At 31.5% G+C, this 17,695-nt stretch overlaps 1 protein-coding gene across 1 annotated transcript in view; it reads left to right on the forward strand.

The window, feature by feature from the left end:
* Nucleotides 1–17,695, forward strand: part of LOC129231052 (glycine dehydrogenase (decarboxylating), mitochondrial-like) — an 84,622-nt gene that overhangs the window by 56,194 nt on the left and 10,733 nt on the right. The window contains exons 14-17 of the mRNA XM_054865300.1: nt 8,898–8,939; nt 11,495–11,637; nt 14,797–14,872; nt 17,004–17,209. Coding sequence (XP_054721275.1) covers nt 8,898–8,939; nt 11,495–11,637; nt 14,797–14,872; nt 17,004–17,209 — 467 coding nt within the window. The remainder of the gene's footprint in view (nt 1–8,897; nt 8,940–11,494; nt 11,638–14,796; nt 14,873–17,003; nt 17,210–17,695) is intronic.

Raw genomic sequence — 17,695 nt, forward strand, 5'->3', positions numbered from 1 at the left:
TTTAGTTCATCAACTTTACACAACTTAAAACGTTTAAAATACTGCATTTTATACAAACATACAATGGATTTCAAATAGAGCAAAGAAAGGAAACCATTATCATTGGTAACGTAAATCAGGGAAATTTGGTGAACTTAATCAGGGAAAAGTCAGGGAACGTTTTTTGACAGTTCCTGTCGCCACCCTGATATATCTTTTCCGTAATCAGAAAGATGTTTTTAAGCTTACTAAAAAAGAACAATATGACCTTTAAAGTTTTGTAAAGTTGGGTGCCCTTTTGTACACAAAAGCCTGGATTGAAGCCCCTTTAAGTACAGAAGCTCCTGCAAATGACTTGCAGCTTTGGAAGGATTTAAAAAAAATATGAATCAATTGATTTTAAAGTAAGTAAAGCAGCCAGTGAAGTCTTAGAAAGACACTTGTGGTATTTATCAGATAAACTGGTTGGTCTGGGTATATTTTCAGATAATGTCATTTCTTCTGAGAAAAAACAGATCATAAACAAGTTAGCTGTCAAATCTGAATAATCGAGGAAAGTACATGCAAGATCTGATGTTTTCAGAAACAAAAATATGGAAGAAATTACTTTAGCAGATTTTGCAACAGAACACACTGCTGTAATTTTTGAACGATTAGAGTATGTCAAAGGAAAAAAGCGTATAGGTGAGATTAATGTTGTGAATTATACTCCCAAAAGAGGAGTCAAGCTTTTCAAAGATTATAATAAATTCCTTATTACAGATGAGGAAGAAAAGCAGTTTCATTTGCAAGTAATAGAGAGAAATAGAAGACATGTTCCATCAACTTCCACAAAAAAGGAACTTTTGAACTCAATTTTGAAATAATTCAAATCATTATATGATAAAATTATATTTTCAAGTTTGCATGTGCCAGATTGTAACTTAATTTTTACTATTTGTAAGTTTAATTGATCGAGTGATTAAAAAGTAATAGGAAGAAGAATTTTCTTTTTATTTATTTAAAGTATTGCACTGTCTTGTGAAGCCAAATTTTATAGGTTTTTCTTTAGTTAAGGTCCTTTGGACACCACCTTCTACTTTAAGTACAGTAACAAAAATTCACAGAAACAGTCTATTCTATAAGTCTAACAAAATTAGAGGGTGCCCCGGTATTTTTATGACACTTCAATTTTTACCATAGTAACGTGGGCCACCCTAATGTACAAGTAAGTAAAAGGTTTCCTCCTTACATCATCGAAAAGTGTGAAATTTTAATCTAGAAGGATTTTCCAGATAATTCGAGTTTTCAGTAATCCGAGGTGCCGTTAGCCCAATTACCTCGAATTTTCGAGACTCTACTGTAAAAATTTTGCTTACAAATTTGGGTTGTGAAAAACCTATGCTAATGTATATTGGAAATGAAAGCAGCTCTAAGCTTAATATTCAAAGAAATTTGTATGGAAAATTTTAAAGAAACCCTTTTTTATTATAATATTTTTTATATATTTTTTTACTAGCCTGTCTATGTGTTTCAATATTCCATCCGAACAGCGAAATGAAAAATTGTTAATGAAAAGTTTGTAATAATAAACTACATTTAATGATTACGCATCAAGTTAAAGTTAGATTTAAGTTTTAACCAGGCTTTATGCTGTGCTATGTAATTCTTCATTCTCTTTTTAATATGGGACCCTCCAAACCACTCCTCTTGTTAATATTACCAAAGGTTGTCTAAAAATCCCATTTTAAAAAATAACTTGTAAAAGTTTCCAGGGAAGATCCCCCACTTCTCCTTTTCTCCAACATTGTTCAAGATTGGCATAAATTTTGCTTTAAGCTTTTGAGTTTCAAATGTTTCCAGGGGAGAACTCCTCCCTCCCTAACAACATTGGAAGTCTTCAAGAATTACGTTTTTGGAGCTTCAATTTCGAAAAATTGCTGGTCCTCTAAAAGTTACTCAGGAATCATGGATTGCTTACATTTGCATTTTAAAGAGTTCATTTTTGAAAAAATTTTGGGAGTGCCCCTCAAAATCTCTTCAACCCCTAACCTTACCAACGAGGGTCTTTTAATCTCTCCTCCCCTTAGCGTCCCCAAAAATAGTCTAAAACAGCCTTTTTAGAGCTACAATTTCTGGGGGAGCGCTCCAAACCTCACACCTGAGTCCTTAATATTACTAAAGACCATTAAAATTCATTTCTAAGATTACAAATCAGAAAAATTTCCTTAAATGGGCTCTGAAATCTCTCCTTCCTCTAACATCATTAGAGATTGTCTAAAAGTTCATTCTTAGAGCTACAATTTTGAAAAATAGACAGGAGAGCGTCACGGAACCTCTTCTCCCCTAACATTACCAAAGATCGTCTAAAATGCGTTTTTAAGACTACAAATTGGAAAATTTTCCAGGGGAGAAACCTCTGAACCCCCTTTACTTTGGAGTTAACATTGTGCTCACGGTTGTTTCGTATTGGCTTCCTCTTAAACCAGAAGTCCTATACAGTCGCCTTAGAACTGTTGTTACTGTTTGTTCTGGGTCAGAACAAACAGTATACTGGTTACATTAATACCACTTTGAGGCGACAAGATATATGCCTCAAAGTTGCCTTCAAGGTTTGTTAAGAAAAGATTAAAATTATTGGGAAAGTTACAGCCTTTATGTTAAACTTGTGTCGCCCAGTGAAAATTCCTTAAAAAATGATGCTCTAGGAAAAGGTGGACAAAATTGATAGTTGAAAAATTCAAAAATTTCCAAACCATCATATTTTTCCAAATGCGGGGGGCATTTGGACATCCCTGTCTGTCTGGATCTGCCCCTGAATTGCTATGAATTGGTCATAAATGATAAACCTAATGATATTGATATCTTTTTGCTAGAGTTGAAAGGGCAAAAAATTACGTTTGGGGAACATATATAAGGCCATCTACTTTAAACCAGGAACAAGATGAACATATGTGTTGTATTATTAGTGATATATCTTGTAAGGAACCAGTCATCATAATGTTTTTTAAATGCTTTTTGGGATCCGTTAAGGCCAACAAATCTACAGGGAGACCACTAATTAACGTGTTAAAAAGAAATGTCAATTCTTCAAAAACTATTTGGAGTATCATGTCTAAACTTGGCGGCTAGATTTAGTGTGTTGGAGGATTTTTTTTTTTTTTTGTTTCAGTGAAAGTGTCGAGATATTGCGTTTCTGTACACACTTTCATTGTTAGAATGTATTATCCGAACAAAAATGTTGAGATATAGCGTTTCTGTACACACTTTCATTGTTAGATCGCATTATCCGAACAACAGCCCAATTGTGACTCATAGTGTTCTCGCTAGGCCGTTTTTGAAGGGCGCAGCGCCCTGCCCTTTTCCATATCAGCAGAATGCGCCCTTCCCTTCTTTTAGATCGCGAAATGCGCCCCGCCCTTTTCAAAAAAAAAAAAAAGAAATTGCACCCTGTGTTTTTAAAAAGATGCCTCAACCATCGTTTTGACCTGCCGCGATATCGGGGCAATTTTATTTGTCCAGCGATCGTCTGCAAAAACGCTCATGTCTTATCCTTGTTCCCAGAATTTCACCCTGAAAACGGCCCCATAAACAAAAGGGGAAGCAAATACCTAGCAAAGAGGGGATGAGATTCTCAGAATTCAAACAGGTTTATCAGTAGGAAACAAAGGCATGTTCTTCCTTCTACTGAGGGTGGGTATTTGAAAGGTTGTGGGAAGGAGTAGGGTCCTTTGGGAAGAGAGAGATCTTTGTTTCATTCCTTCCCATCCTTGATCTTCTGAGAATCAACAATGAGAGGGAATAGGACATTTTCCTAACATTTCAGCCCTTTGTGTCCGTTTCTCGTTTGCACGTGGAAATTAGGCCTAGCTAGTTTTAGTGCATTGCTAGTGATTGTGTAGCAATCTTTTCACATCTGTTTCTGGAAAGTTAACTTTCTGATTGTTTCCTAAGAAGAACATAGTACAAAGCTTACTGGGCTAAAATGCAAGGGTATTTTTTTAATATCTTAGATTTTTAACCCCCATCCTCAGCCCCCCCCCCCAAAAAACCGTTTGAAATGGAAAAACATCGCATTGACTGGGCGTTCATTCAATTCTTTCCTTTTTGCTAAGAATTTTTATTATCTTTTTATATGTGTTGTGTGTGTGTGTTGTGTGATTCATATAACAGATTATTTAAAACACTTATTGACACAATAAAAACCATACTTTTGACATACTTGTGCTTTTTTCTTACTAAAATGATCTTGCACTGTTTCTTTTTCCTTTATAAATTAAAATATTATGCAATTGATTTTTAAAAAAATCACAAAATTAAAATGCCGTTATATTAAATTTTCACAAATTGTCTGAGATAAAAATCTTAGCTTGGCCCAAGCTGCTTATGTATTGCATTTAGGAGCGCATACATCTGCCAACACATTTGTGTTATGAATTTGAACAACTCCAAGACTAGGAAATAGAGCTCAAATAAAGTCTTTTTAGTTTTGCAACTTGCTACCACTGCATTTTGAAGCACTGCACACAGTATTTTAAATTAATTATTCTATTTGAAGTGTAGTATATTTAAAAAAGGAGAATTTACACTCATCACGATTTTGATGTCTACTAAAATACTCAATGGCACAATGCACATTACTAGGCAGTTTCTTTGGTAGAAAGGGGAGATCAGTAATTAAACACTGTTCTTCTTAAATTGAAATTCACAGGGTTTTGAAATGCCTAGAATTTTTTTTTACTCTTATAGGTAGTTTAAATTATGGCCTGAAAAGTGTTGAAAAACACCCAAAGCCAAGTTTCAATTTTTGCCAAATGTTCCTATGGAGTATGGAAAATGTGCTTAGTTTAGTTGGCATTTGTGTGTGGGGGGGGGGGGGGGGTGAGCTAACCCTATTCTGCAGACAAGTGCGTTTTCTAGATGAAATCATATTTAATACTAAAATCAGTGGTGACGGCGATCGAGGGGGGGGGGGGGTGATTATGGTGCAGACTAGACTGTTTGAATTTTTGCAAGGTGTTTTAAGTGTTATTTCTCCTCTTAATTTTTTTGGGGGGGAGGGGGGCGCTCAGTACTTTTTGAGTGGTGCATCATTGGTCTTGGGTGGGGGGGGGGACACTGCGTTGAAATAGTGCCTTTTTTAAAAAAGTGCCCCTTTCAAAGGCCAGCACCCTGCCCTTTTTTTTCCTAGAGTGAACACTAGTGACTCAAAGAACTGTGACTGATTTTAAGCTTAAGACAACAACTTCTGAAAGATTCATTTAAATGTTGAAATATCAGTTCATTCCAGCAATTTAAAGTGAGCAAGATTTAGAAAGTACGTGATTCTTGCAAGATGGCTCACAGCCTCATCATACCAATGAACTGTTATAACTGCACTTGAAGAGCACTTTAATGAGCGGATTTTTGCCTTAAGGTACCAAAAATCGAAAAATATGGGAATTGATTAGGCACCCTATACTCCTGACCTGGACCCCTGCAATTCAATTTTGTGAGGTTATATGAAAAACAAAATTCATGCTGAAAACCCCAAGAGCATCGAAAACCTGAAAACTGAGATTCCAAGTTATTGGAATTATTGAATTTTTGACTCATCAGCGAGGGATGCAGAATTTCGTTATTCCTTTGCACCATATTATAGCTTGAGATGGAAGACATATCAAACATGTATTAAACTGATTCCCATGTATTGTGCTTTGTTTTGGAATTTAAATAGAACTTTTTGAATCAGTAGTTTTTGAAAAAATTAATAATTAACAATTTTTAACATCAATGCATTAATTACTTGTCATTTTGTACTTTTAAATACATAAATATAATGCACTAATTTACTTTGAATATGAACGTAAAATATCTTTAACATTCTAAACCAATTAAATACTAAACCCTATATAATTATCACAGAGATGTTATAAAATGAGCGGTTTTAATTGGGAAGACTGTCACACACACATAATAATTATAATAGAAGGGTAAGGTTATTAAATAAATCTATGTCTCATTGAGTTTTTTAAAATTTATTTATGGTTTATCTTTAAAATATTATGTAATTAATAAAATCATAGCTTCGTAACATATAAAGTTAAAGAATTCATAGAGCAGTTGTTGATTTTTTCTTAAAACCATAATACAGTTGAGGTAACATTTTGATACTACATGCCGTTTCCGTTAGTACTATGGTTTTGCCAAGAAAATGTACTTGTGATTTCTTCCATTTTGCATTTTTTATAAACTGAAAAATAATGGTAATATTTCGCAAATAGCTTCTTGGATCGAAATGACTATACATCTTAGATATATAGATAATCTATATATATATCTATTTTTTTTAATGTCTATTATTGTTTCCATCAAAGAAGAATTAATAGACGAATTGTGATATTACGTTCCCTTGACTTTAGAACCAGAGAGTTAAATGTAGTGGAGACTGGGGATACTTGATTCTCACTTTAGTTTTCAATTTTTTTTCTCTGCTGCAAATTATCAGTTTTTTTTACTTGAACAAAGGTAATTTCTTCCTCTATCTGACAGTATTTTTTTTAGTTAAAATTAAACTGATAGTTTTGGTAAATTTTTTTTTTAATTTCTTAAAGGGATCATGTATACCCACATCAAGGGATACATGATCCCTTCATGGGGGATATACTTGATCCTACTGAGAAAATACAGAGACTTTTCATAAGGTCAATAATTTATTTGTGGATTTTAGTTTTCTGCATAGTGTTTCTAAAAAATAACACTGTTTCAAGTTTTCTTTATTAAATTATAATAATGTGAACACAAAATAACATTGTTTTAAATTCCACTAGGACATTTGTAAAAAAAAAAAAGTACAATACTTTAATGAACTTATGATGCTTTTGATCAATTAGTTATTCTCCAATACAGTTGTGAACAATATGTTTCTTAAATAAAACTAACAATTTTTTTAAAGTATACGCTATCAACTTATTTGCTTCTTGTCTTGCAGTAATAAAATTAAGAGTTTTATCAATCGAGTTAATTTTAAAAAAGAGGGAAGAACAGTGTAAGCATCAGTGTACTTATAAATAAGAAAAGAAAGCCTAGCATATGTGTTCATAACCTGAAAAGTCAAATGCAAATAATTCCTTTGTTGTAGTTCTTAAAGTTCTACTCAACCCAACTGAATGTGTGCAGCTTCACATATTTTGTCAATTTTTCAGGAAAAATAGTTTGACTAAGCATATTACCTTTTCCACCATAAATCCAACTTTGCATTACATCCGCTAATGGGTCTGCATAATGGGCAACTCACTTTTTTTTTTGTAAATCTAACTATAGCAATATCATTTTTTTTCCACAAGGATTTGACATCTCTTTAAACTTGTTCAAGCTCATTTGGCTGATAAGAACATAATTCATCAGTAGAATTAGTTTATGTTTATAGATGTTTGAGGTGTTATGTGTATAACAATTGCAAACTGATATTTTAATTGTTTAGCACATGTACTGCAGTGATTGTTTAAATCTATCATTAATACTTTGATACATTTTATTATGTCGACATGGTTTTGAATGTTTAAAGTTAATGTCAACTAAATAAACAATAGTTATATTGCTTTCGTCCTGTTTATATTGTCATATGGATACTTGATCCCTGGGATCATGTATGTCATCCTCTAAACAAAGGGATCAAGTATCTCTAATATGCAATTTTACAAACAATACGCATTCTAGTATTGACAATTAGTGTCAATTTACTAAAAATATGTCTCAATTGTTAAAAACTGTCTATACTTTAACATTACACTTTGGTATTTTTTTAAGGTTGTATATAATGGATAATGTAAACTTCAAAATGCTTTCCTTAAAAAAAAGTTTCCCTTGACACATTCAGACAATTCTTTCTTGAGCTAAAGCAAACTGGCTGAAGAAAACAAAATGTTGCCAGTTTTTATGTACAAGTATAACTTTAACATAATATTGTCAGATTTCAAATCTCTATTTAATGATTTTGGTTCATTTTTGGCCGTGGGATCATATATCCCCAGGGATCAAATATTCCCAGTCTCCCCTTATTCTGCGGTTCTGGCCACTTGACTCAGTATTTCTTTTTTAGCAAACAAACATTCTTTTATTCAAATATGTTTTATGTTCTCTTCAAACAACTAAAAGAAAACTTTGTTATAGAGAAAATTAAAAAATACTAAATGGGTCTAAAATTAATGTAGGAAATTATAGACGTGTAAGGCTGATTTCAGTGGTTTGTAAAATTTTTGAAACTTTAATAGAAATCCAGATTGAATTGACAAATAGTCTGTTGACTAGTTTGCAGGATGGTTTCAGGAAAGGTAAATCACTTGCTACTAATTTATCGCATTTCAACAACAGGATTACCATGGCTTTAAATAACAAAAAGTAGATGTTCTTTATGTTGATTTTCAAAAAGGTTTTGATAAGGTACCGCATGTTGCTCTACTAAGCAAAGTAGCTGATATAGGAATTGAGGGAAATTTTTAAGTTGAGTTAGGAATTGGCTGACTGGAAGGAAACAGAATAGTTGTAAAGGGAAATCATTCTAAATGGAGTGGTGTTTTAAGTGGGGTTCCTCAAGGATCAGTCTTAGGACCTCTTTTGTTTATTATTTTTCTGAATGATATTCATGACAATGTGGTTAATATACAGTCGAGCCTGCTTATTGGAATATTAGTTAAAAGAATATCCCATTTAATGTAACAAAAATTCAACGCACTGAACTTCGTAATTTTGATCTTGGATAATAGAGTATCTCGCTTGTTAGAATAATTTTGCAAGGAAAATCAGCTATTCCATGAGGCAGGTTTGACTACAACATGTAAAGATTTAAAAATACTCTTTCTGTGACAATTTAGTGTTTATTTATCTTTTTTAATTTTTGTCCAACTCTTATTTCTGATCTGTATCTTCTTTCAATATTTTTGTTCAATTTATTTTTACAGGGCTCCTGTACAATGAAGCTTAACAGCACAACTGAAATGATGGTAATTTTTTATCTGATAAGTAATTTGATGACGTGAAATGTTGTTATTCTTGTTTGACACAGGTCCGTTATTTAGGGGGGTCAATTGCCCATTCCCTCTGACTTTGGAAAATTAATGTATTTACATTCAAGTAGGTATGGGTTTTGGTATAATTTACATCAAGTGTATATCTCCCCCCCCCCCCCCCCCCCCCCCCCCCGTCCCTGGGAAAATTTGAAATGGCGGGCTTGGGTTGCCAGTCTAGGGATTTTTGTCATGTTTAATATCAGTTGAGAATATTTATGTAGTGAATTGAATAAATATGTAGCAAACAATAAAATAACTTGTTTGGATCTATCACCTTAGATAAAAACTATTATGAGGAAGAACCATCCTTAAAAGCTCTGTTTTAAAGTTCTTAAGTTAAAGAATTATTCACGTTGGCCTTATGTTAGTTGTAAGCCTGGCTAACAATAGGTATTAACACTGTAACTTTCTTTCAATCCCATTCCTACTTTTTGTATTTTAACAGTAGTTGTTCTTAAAGAAAAAATTTTGATGATAATATAAGTATATATAGGACATCAGAAATGCAGTCTCCAGCCAATTAGCCAAAACGTAACCTTTTCCCCCACACAACCTTTCAGCGTAGTACCAAGAGATTTGTTTAGTGCAATATGCCACCTTGTTCTCACTAAGATCAATATCCTGGATAAAGTGGCTCAAAATGTAAGTTTTGCTGTATGTAGTGTTTTCTGGCACCTTGCTGCTAAATAAAATTTTGACTTTTCAGTACTTTTCTTTACGTATTCTCGAGTTCCTGAAAACCGTCATTTTTTTCAAATGGCTCTAAAACCTCTTAAATGAAAAAGTGGAAGCTCTCCTTTTCAGAAATATAGTGCTCAGTAGAACTAATCAACTATAAAAAATAAACAAAAAATTTTTGCTGGCGATTTTGAGAAAAATATTTTTTAAAAACTGATTTAATTATTTTATTATTGTTTATTTATTTTTTATGACTATAGCAGAAAAACTCAAACACGTGTTTCAGAATGTTGCATACCTTTTTACTCTGAAAAAATAACTTTTTAAATAAAACAAACCGTAATAAAATATGTTGTACCATTCCTAATAAAAAGAACTTGAAAGATTTTTTCAAAAATCACAAGTGAGAAATTGTGCCCAGTCTACCATCTTTGGCAGCCTGTCTCTCTGCCCAGAACCTTTTTTGGGCAAGACCAAAATATACCCTGATCTTACTTTTTCATGAGTTTTAACATATATTAGTTTCAAAAACTTCTAAGAGAATCAAGGTAATGCCCTAGTTGAATTGACATGGATTATACCATATAGGGGAGGGTGGCCCAAAGCGGGTAGGTCTTCGTATGCCCCCCATGGTGTGTAAGCAGCAATGAATACGTATGTCGTGTTTATCTGAACACCCCGAGTTATTATCAGTCCTAGCAAAGCAACAGTGAAGCGGCATGGCGCAACCAGGCTTAAAATAAAAATGATACATTCTTTTTTAAAAAAATGAAGTTTTGTAATTTGTGATTACTCAAAGACCAGCTTATATTTTTTTTTATTGTCAATAATATTGCATTATTCTGGCACTATCCACCTATAAACTATGATGGTCATTCCATTTTTTTTATTATTAATTTAAGGTTATAATTATTGAAATAAAAAACATGCTTTTGGGCAAAGTGGGTATAGGATTTAATTATGTATTTATTTATAATTTCTTGAAACATGTGCTGACTTAGATTTTCTATTTCAATTGGATAAGTGTAACTTTAAAAAGTTATTTTTTTATGATGGCAATTAATTAGTATATTAATTTAATCAGTTATTTCTTTATGTTTTATAAACAAATGACCAACTTTAAATTGGATAAGTATAACTTTTATATATATATTATAACGGTAGGTAGCTAGTCAACTAATTTAATCATTTATAACTTCATATATTTGATTGCCAAATGTACCAAATCGCAATTAGTTAATCTTACTCGCTTTGGCAACCCTGAAAAGGCAAAGTGGGTTTTTCAAGTGTCTGTAATATTTGATAATAAATAAATATTGGGTTTGAAATAATGCATGAATCACTTTTTATTTGGAAGTTTGATAACCCTGCTATGAAATAAAACCAAAATTGTTTCGATAAAACGCCAAAAACTACAATTTTCGGGCGTTCTTCGAAAACCTACCCGCTTTGGGCCACCCTCCCCTATACATATATGTAATATGTATGTGTGTGTATATATACATATATAATATACATTCATCTCTTCCATTTCTGGTGCATGTGGCTTTGTTTTGGTCTTTTTTAAAATAGTAATATTTCTTGTTGCAGTAAAGATTTTAAATTAGCTTCATCACTCAAATACAATACCCAGTTTTTTTTTAAATGTAATTATTCAACTAAAAAACAAATTTCTAATGTTCATTCATTGCAATTTGATGTGGCTCATATGTTATATTTTACTGTTAGTTGATGCATACCAAATATTTCATTGCTGCTCTCTTACTAACATGAGTAAATATTTGAATAATATGTTAATATGTTACTTTTAGCCTTGTTCCTGGCCCCAAATTGTTAATATTCATCCCTTTGTTCCATTGCAACAAGCACAAGGCTATCAACAACTTTTTGAAGAACTAGAAAAAGACTTATGTGAGATCACTGGTTATGATAAAATCTCATTTCAACCAAACAGGTAAGATACCTTACTTCTGTTCATTTCTTACCCTTCTTTTTGGTAAGAGTAGAGATGTAAAATTTCTGGAAATTTTGAAGGGGTGGAAGAAAAACTTATTTTCTGGAAAAGAATAAGGAAAATTTGATTCTTTTATGAATAAAAATAGGGTTTCTTAATTTTTCTTGGAACATATAAAGGGTTAAGCATTAAAAAACATATGCAATCCAGGCATCTTCTTTTTCTGCTTGACAGAAATATACATAAAGGTAAGTATCATTAGAAAAAAGGAGCCTTTTTGTTTTATAATATAATGTTTTATATTATAATTTATAATAATTAAATTCTGTATTTTTACAAAACTCTTTAAGTTTAAGTTTTGTTTTGTACTATGTAAAAGTTAATTGGGTTTTGTTCAGTGGAATGTGAAAATTAATAATAAAATAGATATTAGAGTGTCCCCCCCCCCCCAAAAAAAAAAACGAAAGTCGATTTTTCAAGTTGCATTCTTTTATATTTTTTTCCTTTTAGGTCAAAAAAAGGAAAAGTTTCATACAATGTGAACAGTGGCAACACGTGCCGACATGCGCCTGAGAGTGTAAACCGCCACTGTGTACTAGACCAAATCGAAAAAATATTTTTTTAGAAGTTGGAAACTTCATCTTAATAAAACGTTGCCTATAGCCGCACATGTACCACAAAAATATTTATCCAAATCAAAAAATATTTAGTTTTTGAGCAGGCCTAAAATTTATAATTTTCCTCAAAAAATTGATTTAATTTCTCTATATATTTTTTAAAATATAAGGTAAATTTTTATAAATTATCAAGATAAAAAATATAAACAATAGAGTCGATAATAGCCTTAAATAGCAATTATTGCTCTCTTGCGACATTTATTTAAGTCTCCCACATGGTACTCAAAATATGGATATTTTCAATTTTAAGTTAAATTTTTCATTTTAAATATATTATTTTTTTTTATTATTCATTTGTAAAAGTTGATTTGAAAATGTGTTCAATTTGGATAGATATTTTTGTGGTACATTGTGGAGCTATTGAGGCAACGTTTTTTTATCAACATAAAATTTCGAACTTCCAAAAAAAAAAATCTTATTCGTCCTAGTACACAGGGCTGATTTACACTTTCAGGCGCAAGCACGTGCGCGGATAGCCATTGTTTAAATTATATGAAACTTTTTTTACAGTTGTTTTGTTCTAAAAGGAAAAATATAAGAGGATGTGTGACTTGAAAAACCAAGTTTCATTTTTTTAGGACACTCTAATAAATAAATAAATGTATAATTGATATTATTGAGATAATTTTGTGGAAAACATTTCATTTTTTGGCCAAAAGGTATTATATGTTTTTTGATCTATGCATGCAAATTTTATTATCATATAACAACTTGCATTATCAAAGTTAGAACGTATTTTAACATACAAGGAGGGTGTGGGGGAGAAGGAAATAGCATCAGAATTTAAGTATGAGATCTACTAATTTTATTACTTTTTGCTGAAATTTTCAGTTAAAACTTCCTGAAAAATTGAAAAAATTCAATTTTTCCGAATCAGAAATAAACCCCTCAGGAAAAAAACGTTTTTCTGTTTTTTCCCAAAATTTTCCGGTTTTTTTCACACTGTTTTCATTGTTAGGTAAGAGTAAAAGAAAAAAAAACATCAGAGTATATTTCATGTATCTTTAGATTTTTGAGTCACCATTAAATTAAATAGCTCAAAAATTATTGGAAAATAAGAAATTTGAAAATAAGTTGTAAGATGTGTATGTCAGTTGGTCTGTCGATCAATGATGAAACGCTTATTCAAAAACTCTTGACTTCATTTTGTAATTCAAGCAAGTTTTCACTTTGAACTGCGAAAAAAATCTCAGTTAATATAGATGCTGCAACAGATCTATTTCTACAAACAAATCATAAACAACTCAGTTACAGCAATATGTTACAGTTTTGTTCTTGCTTTGAGCTCATCAATCTTGAATAGCCATTACTGAGCTGCTGAAAGTATCCTCATGTTGATGCAGAGTAAATCATTGCACTGATAGTTATAAATATTTTAGCTTATCAGAACGAGCAATATCTGGATGCTGTAACTGAGCTGTTAGGTATTTGCTTGCAATTTTGAGTTAGCTCTGGCTATGGGGTGCTTATTTGTAGCTTTAATTTATTTTATTTGATTGAAAGTTTCTTCTTCAAAATTGCATTAAAGATGCAGAGTAATTTTAACTGTGAATTGCAAAAAAAAAAAAAAAAAGAGATCAACAGAGAATAACATGAATTAAACTAGAACTATATTTAACAATCAGGGCAATATTTTTTATATTGTGAAAGATTGGTTGTAAAAAAATGAGGAATTCTAGATGGCAAAATAAATTACTGTGAGATTGTATGAAGACTTGCACACCAATATGGGAATCTTGCATATTTTTTTGCTAATTAAATGTTACTCCCATTGAGTTTTCATTGAATTGCCTCAATAATTCCTGCCAAGAACTGTGGTAAAAAATGTCCTGGCAAGATAGATTAAATTTAAAACATTTCATCCTGTCATAATCATTACATGTTACTCCCATCAGATTATAATTGCATTACCACAATGTTTATTGTCAAGGCGTACATAGTCTAAATTTTCAAAATTTTAAAAATATTTTAAAATGTACAGAAAATGCTGCATATAATCAATTTGAAATGTAAAAATTTTAATGTGTTTGTTGTATTTTAAAATTTTTAGAAAGATATAGTTACTGTAATTAAAAAGAAGTTTCAGCTATAAATGTTACTATTTTTATTTTGGCTAATAAGTAAGGATTTCCATGCAGCGTAAATGTTTAAACATGGTGCGGCTCTCAGTTATCTGCCATTATTTTGCAAATGAAAATACAATAATTTTAATGATGCCCTTTCCAGCACCCAAACACAGTTATTCCACTTTCGGTTAATGTCGTAACTCTTCCCCATCTGTTGGAGTCTGGTTTTCCTCTGATCTAACATGAATATATATTATGCAAGACCATCTTAAAAAGACATCTAGCATGTCTGATAACTTAACTTCTTGTTTTGCTTCATTTCAAGAAGCAAATATGTTCCTCCTATGAAGTTAATTTTGTTACAAATTGTTTATGTTTCATAAGGATTTATTTTTAACCTTTTTTTTTTCTTTCAGTGGTGCCCAAGGGGAATATGCAGGTCTCAGAACCATAATGTCATATTTAAAGGCTACAGAACAAGAAAAAAGAACAGTAAAAAATATTTTAATTGTACTTTTAAGCCTTTAAGAGCCCATGAGTGGGAAATCATGTTCACTTAAAATTACTTTCAATTTAACATTATGCTCATTCATGATGTGTTGCATTTCCATATTTAATACAGCCGTGAATGTGATATTTTATACAATGTTCAAAGATGTTTCTAATTAGCATTGAAACATAGGCTATCATGTACTTTATCATGAGTTGTTTAATATATTCTGCTCTATATTGTGATATTTGATTATGATAATTCAAACTGTTGTCATGACTTTATGCAATTAATCTTAACATTATTGGTAAGATACCTGCGGGTGTTATGGCTCAACTAATGTTTGGCAATTATTGTTGTCACCGTTTTTGATGAAATCCAAAATATTTTTCAAAACTTTTTTGTCCTGTTTTCTGCCTATTTGGGAAAAAACTTTTCTTGATACAAACACTTAACACAGCTTCCTGTAGTATGATTTTGGTCTAAGACTATGGGCTAAATTGTAGGAGCTGCTATATAACACAGATTCTGTCCAACAAGATAAACATACTTTGAAATTTTTATATAACATTACTTTCATAGCACTCAATAACATAAATTTGTTTATTATATATTTAAAAACTAAAGTATTCTTTAAAAATAATGGTAGATAAATGGGGTAACATCAAGCTAAACAATTCACTCTTATACAAATGTGTGTAGGAGAAAAGTAAGGATAAATTGCGAAAATGAAAATCTACATTCACCCTTAAGACAAGCAAATTGTATTTGTTGACTCCACTCACTCCTCATAAATGTTTTGTGAACAAGGCATTTATTTAGTCATGTTTTTCATTTCATCTTCTTGTCATACACTCCTACCACATACATTTCTTTGTTGACTGCAATTTCACTTACTACAATCATCAAAATTGATTCCTGTGAAATATTCTTAAATCAAATTTATACAAAACAAACATCACCAATTAATTCTACACAAAAACTTGATGTGGAAGTCAATAAAGACTCAAGTCAGTCACTTAATTTAAGAAGATTACCAATGATAGTTGATGAAATAATTAGGAACAAGTATCCCATAGGCAACTCAAAGATGATGGCTGGCACATTTTCTCTATAGGGGCATCTGACTTCTTGATAATTGAAAGCTGATGTGATTATTTAATGAATTTCTGAAAAATTGATGCCATAGTGATTAGTGGGTCATATTACCCACCAGATCTTAACACCAACAGGATTTATAACTAAACCTCTAAAATCTCTTCGAAATTTCCTAAGATCTTCTGCAAATTTTACTACTCATGATAAATATTAAATTTATATCTAATGTAATTATCTGCCAGTTTCAATATCTTATTTTTTCCTTCTTCTTGTTTGGCTCATTGTCTCCCAAGTTGTTTCTCAAATATTAATTTCCTCCATGAAAGCAAAGAGTGAAATAAAATGATATTGTTTCAAGCATTTGGTATCATTGTACTATTTCTCACCAGAAAACCATACAATACTGTAATAATGAAAAAAATCAAATACATAACAATCAAAACAGCATAGTAAAACACGTTTCTGGATGCATAACTTATTTGCTCTCCAGTCCCTGCTCTCAAAGTATAAGGGCTTAAATTCTGCCAAAATTTCAGAAAAGTTGCCAAATTTAGTGATTTTTAGGAAGTATTGGAAGACATCTTTCTTATGCTTTGCAGATGATTGTCCTGCCACTGCTGGCAGTGAAGTCACATGTGTACCTTTTTTCTTGCCAAGTCTGAAAATTTGCACTTTTCTTAAAATTTAAGCGGATTTTAATACTTTATATCTCAATAATGGTCGTATGAGGGCAAATAATTTTTGCTTAAAAAAAGTCTCTGCATGCTCTTTCTATCACCACCTATTTAAACTTTTTGTTATTGATTTATTCATATGGCTACCTGGTCAGAAACTTTTGTGGGTTTGATTATACTGAACATGCAGCTTAAAATTAAAACACACACACACAAATCCTATGAGGAAAGTCATCATTTAGATGCTTTTCTTTAAAAAAAAATCTATGGTTATAGATGTTGTCATGACTTTATATAGAAATGAACATTTTCTATAGAAAATAGTTATGACCTTGATCAATCTGCATTTTGTATACAATAGGTATGCTTGATTCCTACATCTGCCCATGGAACAAATCCAGCGAGTGCTCAGATGGCTGGCATGTCTGTGAAGCCAATTAATGTCATGCCTTCTGGAGATATAGACATGGATCATCTGAAGGAAAAATTGAAAGACTTCAAAGATACTGTTGGCTGCATGATGATTACCTATCCATCGACTAATGGCATTTTTGAAGAAAGTGTGAGGTGAATGCATTTTTGTGCATAATCTGAGTTATATTAAGAAAAATGGAATTTACAAAGACAAATTTTAGTGTACTTAGTAAAGATTCACAGATTTTAGTTTTTGTGTATCTCCTCCTAGTGAATTTTTTTCTTATTTCTTTTACTCTAAAAGAAAAGTCTATAGAAGCAACAACTTGATATTTGTGTGGTAGAAATTTCTTATTCTAGAAAAATAAGTGCATTTAAGTTTTGGTGAAAGCTAGCTGTTTTAATTATTTAAAAAAAAAAGCAAATATTCCACATCAAGATACTAACAACAGCTTATGAAATGCCTTTACTTTAGGTCCCTAAAATAGATTCTAAGACTAAGATGATCACGAAGTAACAAACAAAAATAAAAGTAAAAATCATATATTGAAAATCATAACATAAATGATTTTTAGTTTCCTAATCAGATTTTGGATATATAGTAACTGATTTTTTAGTAAGAGGCTTATAATGTTTGAT

The sequence above is a fragment of the Uloborus diversus genome, chromosome 10 (genome assembly GCF_026930045.1).
Source record: "Uloborus diversus isolate 005 chromosome 10, Udiv.v.3.1, whole genome shotgun sequence".
Classification (NCBI taxonomy): domain Eukaryota; kingdom Metazoa; phylum Arthropoda; class Arachnida; order Araneae; family Uloboridae; genus Uloborus; species Uloborus diversus.